General features: G+C 43.3%; 1 protein-coding gene across 1 annotated transcript in view; it reads right to left on the bottom strand.

Annotated features, from left to right (window-relative positions):
• Positions 1-3,921: 3,921 nt before the first annotated feature.
• Positions 3,922-11,151, bottom strand: part of LOC139369546 (glucagon receptor-like) — a 68,021-nt gene continuing 60,791 nt past the window's right edge. The window contains exons 10-14 of the mRNA XM_071108791.1: positions 9,418-9,487; positions 6,391-6,479; positions 5,773-5,917; positions 4,637-4,678; positions 3,922-4,419 (exon numbers count right to left, since the gene is read on the bottom strand). Of these exons, the coding sequence (XP_070964892.1) occupies positions 4,000-4,419; positions 4,637-4,678; positions 5,773-5,917; positions 6,391-6,479; positions 9,418-9,487 (766 nt within the window). The 3' untranslated portion in view covers positions 3,922-3,999. The remainder of the gene's footprint in view (positions 4,420-4,636; positions 4,679-5,772; positions 5,918-6,390; positions 6,480-9,417; positions 9,488-11,151) is intronic.

Consider the following 11,151-nt stretch of genomic DNA (forward strand, 5'->3'; position numbering starts at 1 on the left):
CTAGTCCACAACCATACAGACATTGTAATATCTCCATTAGTCCGTAGCGCTAGTCCACAACCATACAGACATTGTAATATCTCCATTAGTCCGTAGCGCTAGTCCACAACCATACAGACATTGTAATATCTCCATTAGTCCGTAGCGCTAGTCCACAACCATACAGACATTGTAATATCTCCATTAGTCCGTAGCGCTAGTCCACAACCATACAGACATTGTAATATCTCCATTAGTCCGTAGCGCTAGTCCACAACCATACAGACATTGTAATATCTCCATTAGTCCGTAGCGCTAGTCCACAACCATACAGACATTGTAATATCTCCATTAGTCCGTAGCGCTAGTCCACAACCATACAGACATTGTAATATCTCCATTAGTCCGTAGCGCTAGTCCACAACCATACAGACATTGTAATATCTCCATTAGTCCGTAGCGCTAGTCCACAACCATACAGACATTGTAATATCTCCATTAGTCCGTAGCGCTAGTCCACAACCATACAGACATTGTAATATCTCCATTAGTCCGTAGCGCTAGTCCACAACCATACAGACATTGTAATATCTCCATTAGTCCGTAGCGCTAGTCCACAACCATACAGACATTGTAATATCTCCATTAGTCCGTAGCGCTAGTCCACAACCATACAGACATTGTAATAGCTCCATTAGTCCGTAGCGCTAGTCCACAACCATACAGACATTGTAATATCTCCATTAGTCCGTAGCGCTAGTCCACAACCATACAGACATTGTAATATCTCCATTAGTCCGTAGCGCTAGTCCACAACCATACAGACATTGTAATAGCTCCATTAGTCCGTAGCGCTAGTCCACAACCATACAGACATTGTAATATCTCCATTAGTCCGTAGCGCTAGTCCACAACCATACAGACATTCTGACAGAATATGTCGGGTCAACGAAAAGAGGAAGAGGGGAAAGGGGGGAGGGGTGCATGGATGGGGGGAGTACCCCATATCTTATAGTCCCCCTGGAGGTAAGAGCTGGTATGATGCATCCTTTTGTCCGATTGGTGGTCGGTAGGTTGGCTGTCCTTATAGGACCTGAATATCTTACATTTATACAGTCTGTCTGTGAGTCTGTCTGTGAGTCTGTCTGTGAGTCTGTCTGTTTCTCTGTCTGTTTCTCTGTCTGTGAGTCTGTCTGTTTCTCTGTCTGTGAGTCTGTCTGTTTCTCTGTCTGTGAGTCTGTCTGTTTCTCTGTCTGTGAGTCTGTCTGTTTCTCTGTCTGTGAGTCTGTCTGTTTCTCTGTCTGTGAGTCTGTCTGTTTCTCTGTCTGTGAGTCTGTCTGTTTCTCTGTCTGTGAGTCTGTCTGTTTCTCTGTCTGTGAGTCTGTCTGTGAGTCTGTCTGTTTCTCTGTCTGTGAGTCTGTCTGTTTCTCTGTCTGTGAGTCTGTCTGTTTCTCTGTCTGTGAGTCTGTCTGTTTCTCTGTCTGTGAGTCTGTCTGTTTCTCTGTCTGTGAGTCTGTCTGTTTCTCTGTCTGTGAGTCTGTCTGTTTCTCTGTCTGTGAGTCTGTCTGTTTCTCTGTCTGTTTCTCTGTCTGTGAGTCTGTCTGTTTCTCTGTCTGTGAGTCTGTCTGTTTCTCTGTCTGTGAGTCTGTCTGTTTCTCTGTCTGTGAGTCTGTCTGTTTCTCTGTCTGTGAGTCTGTCTGTTTCTCTGTCTGTGAGTCTGTCTGTTTCTCTGTCTGTGAGTCTGTCTGTTTCTCTGTCTGTGAGTCTGTCTGTTTCTCTGTCTGTTTCTCTGTCTGTGAGTCTGTCTGTTTCTCTGTCTGTGAGTCTGTCTGTTTCTCTGTCTGTGAGTCTGTCTGTTTCTCTGTCTGTGAGTCTGTCTGTTTCTCTGTCTGTGAGTCTGTCTGTTTCTCTGTCTGTGAGTCTGTCTGTTTCTCTGTCTGTGAGTCTGTCTGTTTCTCTGTCTGTGAGTCTGTCTGTTTCTCTGTCTGTGAGTCTGTCTGTTTCTCTGTCTGTCCACTCAAATGGGGCCAACAGTTCATGGAGAAACTCAATATTCACTCCAAAACAAATTACACCCAAACAAACTACCCATAATCCTCTCAGAGAGACAGTGGGAGGTCCAGTCCTCCACAGTCCCATAATCCTTGGGGGTTCCAGAAATGTCTGTCTGAATGCCAGACAGACCTGGCAACAATCTGGAATGTCCCGTTGTTCCACAGCTGAGTCTGTTCTCTGGGGTGTTCTGATCTGGTCCTGTCCTGGGCTGAGAGGGCAGAGATAGAACGCTCTGGCAGGAACGTGTGTGTGTGTGTCTCTCTGTGTGTGTGTGCCTCTCTGTGTGTGCGTGTGTGCGTGTGTAAATCTTTGTAAATCTGTGTAAATGTCACTTATTTTGACACGGATTAGATCTATAATATGAATGGTTTAGTTATGCAAGCTGTTATCAACAAGACGTCTCCATGGGTGTTTTGGTAGGAACGTGCTGAACTAAACTAAACTGTGCAAGCCAACAGTGAAGTACGGTGGCTGCTGAGGGTCATACAGAACCACAGCGCTGAGCTTTCATATGGCACCCTATGCACTATACAGGGCTCTGGTCTAAAGTAGTGCACTATGTAGGGAATAGGGCTCTGGTCAAAAGTAGTGCACTATATAGGGAATAGGGCTCTGGTCTAAAGTAGTGCACTATATAGGGAATAGGGCTCTGGTCTAAAGTAGTGCACTATATAGGGAATAGGGCTCTGGTCTAAAGTAGTGCACTATATAGGGAATAGGGCTCTGGTCTAAAGTAGTGTACTATATACAATAGGGTTCTGGTATAAAGTAGTGCACTATATAGGGAATAGTGCTCTGGTCTAAAGTAGTGTACTATATACAATAGGGTTCTGGTCTAAAGTAGTGTACTATATACAATAGGGTTCTGGTCTAAAGTAGTGCACTATATAGGGAATAGTGCTCCGTTTGGGCCACACTCACAAAGACATAGAGGACAAGTGAAGCTCTCAGTAGCAGTAGAGAACAGGGACACACGGTGTGGACTTCCTCACATGAATTTGAAAATGTTTGGTAATTACCTCCAGCCAATGTGAAGCTACACCAATCCTACGCTTTAAATGATTGACGGGGGTGCTAGTGCACTTCTATAAAAGGGAAGGAGAACCCGGAGCACAGCCAGGGAGTTGTTGAGCGAGGGTAGCGTTTGGTTAGCGGTCGTACACATGGACACAGCTAGCAGGTCTGCTAGTTTCCCTTCAGCAGTAGTCCTTGTCAACCTGAACACAGCTAGCAGGTCTGCTAGTCTCCATTTAGCAGTAGTCCTTGTCAACCTGAACACAGCTAGCAGGCCTGCTAGTCTCCCTTCAGCAGTAGTCCTTGTCAACCTGAACACAGCTAGCAGGTCTGCTAGTCTCCCTTCAGCAGTAGTCCTTGTCAACCTGAACACAGCTAGCAGGTCTGCTAGTCTCCCTTCAGCAGTAGTCCTTGTCAACCTGAACACAGCTAGCAGGTCTGCTAGTCTCCATTTAGCAGTAGTCCTTGTCAACCTGAACACAGCTAGCAGGTCTGCTAGTTTCCCTTCAGCAGTAGTCCTTGTCAACCTGAACACAGCTAGCAGGCCTGCTAGTCTCCATTTAGCAGTAGTCCTTGTCAACCTGAACACAGCTAGCAGGCCTGCTAGTCTCCATTTAGCAGTAGTCCTTGTCAAACTGAACACAGTGGGGAATGTGGTCAATCCCGTGGGGTCAAAATATGGTCACAGAAAAATAAAGAGTAAAATGTTTCATATTTTCAGACCATCAAGGCTTCTGGACCTGCAATCAACCAATCAATCAATCAACCAACCAATCAATCAATCAATCAATCAATCAATCAACCAACCAACCAATCAATCCATAGGATCTGGACCTGCAGTGCATTAACGGTCCCGTCCAGTATTGTCTCTTTCTACACCAGGACACTTTAGCAATCTATCAATCAACCAATCAATCTATCCATAGGCCGGGGATGGTCTTCCCCCGTTGGTCAGAAGTTGCTTTCGGCGCCCTCCTCTGGGCGTGTATAACTCTGAGCCCTCTCCTCCAGACAAATGTCCTCCATCAGAGTGCTGCAGTTGTTAGTGCCACCATGTGGTGTGGAGGGACACTGCAGGGAGGTTTGAGTCTTTGTTTTATCCGTCCTGTTGTGGCAGGACCCCACCAATCTACTGCTCTCATTGGGGGTGATGGAGGTTGAGGCAGGGTTAGGATCTGGGTCGTAGTCGGGGTTGGGGGTCAACTGTGAGTCTTTAGGGTCGCTGCCGTTGTCTTGGACACCGGCCAGGTTGCCGGTGACGATGCTGCCGCTCTTGACGTGAGGCGCGTGGCTGTATGTATGACGGTACTCTTCCTCGATGTCTTTACCCAGCTTCCACCTCTTCCACTTTTTCAACATCTCAGACTGGACCTGGAGAGAGACAAACAGATTGAGGGAGAGAGAAGGAGAGAGGAGGGAGGAAAAAAGAGAGCGAGAGAGCGAGAGAAAGAGAGGGACAGAAAGAGAGAGAGAGAGAGAGAGAAGCAGATGAAGACAGATAATGATAAGATTCTACAAGAGGGGGGAGACAAGAGAGAGAGGGGGAGAGGGAGAGAGGAGTGAGAGGAAAAAGGGCATTCAGACTCACCTCTTTGTTGACGAAACAATACAAGATGGCCACCAGTAGGCCCTGTAGAGAGGGAGAGGTTAAGAACACTGTATCACCACGGTAACACACCGTAACACCACATTAGTTTAGTTTATTAGGATCCCCTTTAGCTACTGCACATGTCTCAGCTACTCTTCCTGGCGTCTATATAAAAGACAGTAAAAGCAGTGGGAGAAAAAGTACCCAATTGTCATACTTGAGTAGAAGTAAAGATACCTTAATAGTAAATGACTCAAGTAAAAGTGAAAGTCACCCAGAAAAATCCTACTTGAGTAAAAATAAAAAAGTATTTGGTTTTAAATACACTTACGTATCAAAAGTAAAAGTATAAATCATTTCAAATTCCTAATATTTAGCAAACCAAATGACATGATGTTCTTGTTTTTATTTTATTTACTTTTGTAAATTTGGGTGCCAGCGGAAATGTATGAAGTAAAAGTAAAAGTAGTCAAAAATATGAAGTACTTTAAAATACTTTAAAATATTTTTACTTTAGTACTTTACACCAATAATTCATAGACAAGAACAAGATAAGATGGTACATGAAATACTATATATATATATATATATATATATATATATATATATATATATACTATATAATACTATTTTTATATATATATATATATATATATATATATATATATACTATATAATACTATTTGTTTTTATACATATAGGAAAGACACCAAGAGACAACAAAAATTATATTTACACACTATTCATATGTACATGTTCATATTCACATTACAGTCTATTACTACCCTATTTCACCTCTATGACAGCGTTACACCTTATCACCATGGTGACACAACATAACACCACATTACAGTTTATTACTACGCTATTTCACCTCTATGACAGAATTACACCTTATCACCATGGTGACACAACATACCACCACATTACAGTCTTATTACTACCCTATTTCACCTCTATGACAGCGTTACACCTTATCACCATGGTGACACAACATACCACCACATTACAGTCTTAATAATGTTATGCCCTGTGGGACCTGGCCAAAAATAGTGCACTATATAGGGAAGAGGGTGCCATATGGGACATATCCGATGATGCCCATACAGGAAGTGATGTAAGTTTGATCTCCTGACCTGGAAGGAGTTGAAGAGGAGGTCGTAGAAGAGGCGGATGAGACGCATCTTGGAACCTTTGGGGACGGACTCATCGATGACTAAGGTGAAGAGGATGGCGTGAATACCCAGCAGAGGGATGAGGGTCAGAGTGGATTTAGCCAGCCTGAGAGAGAGAGAGAGAGAGAGAGAGAGAGAGAGAGAGAGAGAGAGAGAGAGACAGAGAGACAGAGAGACAGAGAGAGAGAGAGAGAGAGAGAGAGAGAGAGAGAGAGAGAGAGAGAGAGAGAGGACTATGAGGGAGAGAGAAGGGGGGAGAGAGTACGAGGGAGAGAGTACGGGGGAGAGAGTATGAGGGAGAGAGAAGGTGAGGGAGAGAGAGAGAGGAAGAGAAAGGGGAGGAGGGCGACAGAATGAAAAGGGGGAGGAGAAGGAGAGAGACGGAGAGGGAGAGAGATAGAGAGTTATCATATTGAAAGGAGGAGGCAGAAGGGACGAGAGGAAAAGTTGGGGTCATAAAAGGAGGATGTTACAGACACCAACCACACAATAGACACACAACTCTATAACCTGTTAATATATAAAGTACATGACTTTAGAAGGGAAGATGGGATGGAGGGATTTGAAGACCTCAACCACCTGAACTTGTAATCTGTGTATCTCATCTGATGGGCCTTGAGCTTCGACATCAGGATCTTTATAATCCGGATGAAGATAAAGAAATTCATCTGAGAAAGAGAACGAGAAAAAAGACAAAAGGAGAAAGAAATTAAGCCTAAATATTAGCAGAGCCAACTGGATGTCTGTCTATCTAACCTGTCTGTCTGTCTGTCTGTCTGTCTGTCTGTCTGTCTGTCTGTCTGTCTGTCTGTCTGTCTGTCTGATGTAAAATAACCTTTTTAAACATTAAGACTTGATCACTGAATGGACATAATACAAAATGATATCTAATAAATAGTAACAAATGAAGATTTGTGATTTATGCAATATTCTAGTTACTGGACTTAATATATCAGTGCTTGTGCATCATAATAACTGTTGAAGTATTCTAGAAGCTGATGCAGATAGTTAATAAGTCATTTTAATACATCATAATACCTGTTGAAGTATTCTAGAAGCTGATGCAGATAGTTAATAAGTCATTTTAATACATCATAATACCTGTTGAAGTATTCTAGAAGCTGATGCAGATAGTTAATAAGTCATTTTAATACATCATAATACCTGTTGAAGTATTCTAGAAGCTGATGCAGATAGTTAATAAGTCATTTTAATACATCATAATAACTGTTGAAGTATTCTAGAAGCTGATGCAGATAGTTAATAAGTCATTTTAATACATCATAATACCTGTTGAAGTATTCTAGAAGCTGATGCAGATAGTTAATAAGTCATTTTAATACATCATAATACCTGTTGAAGTATTCTAGAAGCTGATGCAGATAGTTAATAAGTCATTTTAATACATCATAATACCTGTTGAAGTATTCTAGAAGCTGATGCAGATAGTTAATAAGTCATTTTAATACATCATAATAACTGTTGAAGTATTCTAGAAGCTGATGCAGATAGTTAATAAGTCATTTTAATACATCATAATACCTGTTGAAGTATTCTAGAAGCTGATGCAGATAGTTAATAAGTCATTTTAATACATCATAATAACTGTTGAAGTATTCTAGAAGCTGATGCAGATAGTTAATAAGTCATTTTAATACATCATAATAACTGTTGAAGTATTCTAGAAGCTGATGCAGATAGTTAATAAGTCATTTTAATACATCATAATAACTGTTGAAGTATTCTAGAGATCAATGGATAGAGTGGAAGAGAGTGAGAGAGAAGGAGAGAGAGGGGGGGGGGGAGTGAGAGAGAGAGGGGGGAGGGGGGAGAGAGAGAGAGCGAGAGAGAGAAGGGGAAAGAGAGCGAGAGAGAGAGAGAGAGAGAGAGATTGCCCTTTATGGATTGCCCCATTGCCCTTTATGGTTGTGAGGTCTGGGGTCCGCTCACCAACCAAGACTTCACAAAATGGGACAAACACCAAATTGAGACTCTGCACGCAGAATTCTGCAAAAATATCCTCCGTGTACAACGTAGAACACCAAATAATGCATGCAGAGCAGAATTAGGCCGATACCCACTAATTATCAAAATCCAGAAAAGAGCCGTTAAATTCTACAACCACCTAAAAGGAAGTGATTCACAAACCTTCCATAACAAAGCCATCACCTACAGAGAGATGAACCTGGAGAAGAGTCCCCTAAGCAAGCTGGTCCTGGGGCTCTGTTCACAAACACAAACACACCCTACAGAGCCCCAGGACAACAGCACAATTAGACCAAACCAAATCATGAGAAAACAAAAAGATAATTACTTGACACATTGGAAAGAATTAACAAAAAAACAGAGCAAACTAGAATGCTATTTGGCCCTAAACAGAGAGTACACAGCGGCAGAATACCTGACCACTGTGACTGACCCAAAATTAAGGAAAGCTTTGACTATGTACAGACTCAGTGAGCATAGCCTTGCTATTGAGAAAGGCCGCCGTAGGCAGACATGGCTCTCAAGAGAAGACAGGCTATGTGCTCACTGCCCACAAAATGAGGTGGAAACTGAGCTGCACTTCCTAACCTCCTGCCCAATGTATGACCATATTAGAGAGACATATTTCCCTCAGATTACACAGATCCACAAAGAATTCGAAAACAAATCCAAATTTGATAAACTCTCATATCTACTGGGTGAAATTCCACAGTGTGCCATCACAGCAGCAAGATTTGTGACCTGTTGCCACGAGAAAAGGGCAACCAGTGAAGAACACACACCATTGTAAATACAACCCATATTTATGCTTATTTATTTTATCTTGTGTCCTTTAACCATTTGTACATTGTTAAAACACTGTATATATATATATAATATGACATTTGTAATGTCTTTACTGTTTTGAAACCTCTGTATGTGTAATGTTTACTGTTAATTTTTGTTGTTTTTCACTTTATATATTCACTTTGTATGTTGTCTACCTCACTTGCTTTGGCAATGTTAACACATGTTTCCCATGCCAATAAAGCCCTTGAATTGAATTGAATTGAGAGAGAGAGAGAGAGGTAGTAACATATTCTACCAGAGAGAGAGAGGTAGTAACATATTCTACCAGAGAGAGAGAGAGAGAGAGAGAGAGAGAGAGAGAGAGAGAGAGAGAGAGGCAGTAACCTATTCTACCAGAGAGAGAGAGAGAGAGAGGAACCTATTCTACCAGAGAGAGAGAGGTCGTAACATATTCTACCAGAGAGAGAGAGAGAGAGAGAGAGAGAGAGAGAGGCAGTAACCTATTCTACCAGAGAGAGAGAGAGAGAGAGAGAGAGAGAGAGAGGTTAATTTTAATTGTTTATTTCACTTTTGTTTATTATCTACCTCACTTGCTTTGGCAATGTTAACACGTTTCCCATGCCAATAAAGCCCTTGAATTGAATTGAATTGAAATTGAATTGAGAGAGAGAGCAAGAGATAGAGAGAGAGGGGGGAGGGGGGGAGGAGAGAGAGAGAGGGGGAGGGGGGGAGAGAGAGAGGGGGGAGGGGGAGGGGAGAGAGAGAGAGAGAGAGAGAGAGAGAGAGAGAGAGAGAGAGAGAGAGATAGAGGGTGAGAGAGAATAAACTCACCAGGTAAGCTAACAGGATGGGAGAACGTATAATCCACCAGTAACCCATGTTGATGTTCCTCTCCCAGCACCTAAACAACATCATCATCATCATCATCAACATCAACATCATCACTACCACCATCATCATCATTATCATCACCATCATCATTATCATCATCACCATCATCATCACCATCACCACCATCATCATCACCACCATCATCATCACCATCATTATCATCAACATCACCACCACCACCATCATCATCACCATCCTCATCATCACCACCATCATCACCATCCTCATCATCATTATCAGCATCAACATTCCCAGGTTCGCAGGAGACTGCATCCACTGTAAAGGCTCCATATGTCGGCTCAATCGACTGCATCCACTGTAAAGGCTCCATATGTCGGCTCAATCGACTGCATCCACAGTAAAGGCTCCATATGTCGGCTCAATCGACTGCATCCACTGTAAAGGCTCCATATGTCGGCTCAATCGACTGCATCCGCTGTAAAGGCTCCATATGTCGGCTCAATCGACTGCATCCACTGTAAAGGCTCCATATGTCGGCTCAATCGACTGCATCCACTGTAAAGGCTCCATATGTCGGCTCAATCGACTGCATCCACTGTAAAGGCTCCATATGTCGGCTCAATCGACTGCATCCACTGTAAAGGCTCCATATGTCGGCTCAATCGACTGCATCCACTGCAAAGGCTCCATATGTCGGCTCAATCGACTGCATCCACTGTAAAGGCTCCATATGTCGGCTCAATCGGAAAAGATCTTTAAATGTCAAGAGCTCTATGATGTGGATCCACCTCTGATCTGATTATATCCCAGCCTAAATCCACATACTCTGCATATGTCATGTTTTCCAAGTAGTGAGCTACAGAGAATGTGTGGTCTAACTCTAAGGAGTGAGAGGGGGAACAGTCTAAGGAGAGAGAGGGAACAGTCTAAGGAGAGAGAGGGAACAGTCTAAGGAGAGAGAGGGAACAGTCTAAGGAGAGAGAGGGAACAGTCTAAGGAGAGAGAGGGAACAGTCTAAGGAGAGAGAGGGAACAGTCTAAGGAGAGAGAGGGAACAGTCTAAGGAGTGAGAGGGGGAACAGTCTAAGGAGAGAGAGGGAACAGTCTAAGGAGAGAGAGGGAACAGTCTAAGGAGAGAGAGGTAACAGTCTAAGGAGAGAGAGAGAGGGAACAGTCTAAGGAGAGAGAGGGGACCTTCTAAGGAGAGAGAGGGAACAGTCTAAGGAGAGAGAGAGGGAACAGTCTAAGGAGAGAGAGGGAACCTTCTAAGGAGAGAGAGAGGGAACAGTCTAAGGAGAGAGAGGGAACAGTCTAAGGAGGGAGAGGGAACAGTCTAAGGAGAGAGAGGGGGAACAGTCTAAGGAGGGAGAGGGGGAACAGTCTAAGGAGGAGAGAGGGAACAGTCTAAGGAGGGAGAGGGAACAGTCTAAGGAGAGAGAGATGGGGAACAGTCTAAGGAGAGAGAGATGGGGAACAGTCTAAGGTGAGAGAGGGAACAGTTTAAGGAGAGAGAGAGGGAACAGTCGAAGGAGAGAGAGATGGAGCAGTCTAAGGAGAGAGAGAGAGGGAACAGTCTAAGGAGAGAGAGAGAGGGAACAGTCTAAGGAGAGAGAGAGGGGGAACAGTCTAAGGAGAGAGGGAAAAGTCTAAGGAGAGAGGGAACAGTCTAAGGAGAGAGGGGGAACAGTCTAAGGAGAGAGGGAACAGTCTAAGG

The sequence above is a fragment of the Oncorhynchus clarkii genome, chromosome 17, assembly GCF_045791955.1.
Source record: "Oncorhynchus clarkii lewisi isolate Uvic-CL-2024 chromosome 17, UVic_Ocla_1.0, whole genome shotgun sequence".
In the NCBI taxonomy this organism is placed as follows: domain Eukaryota; kingdom Metazoa; phylum Chordata; class Actinopteri; order Salmoniformes; family Salmonidae; genus Oncorhynchus; species Oncorhynchus clarkii.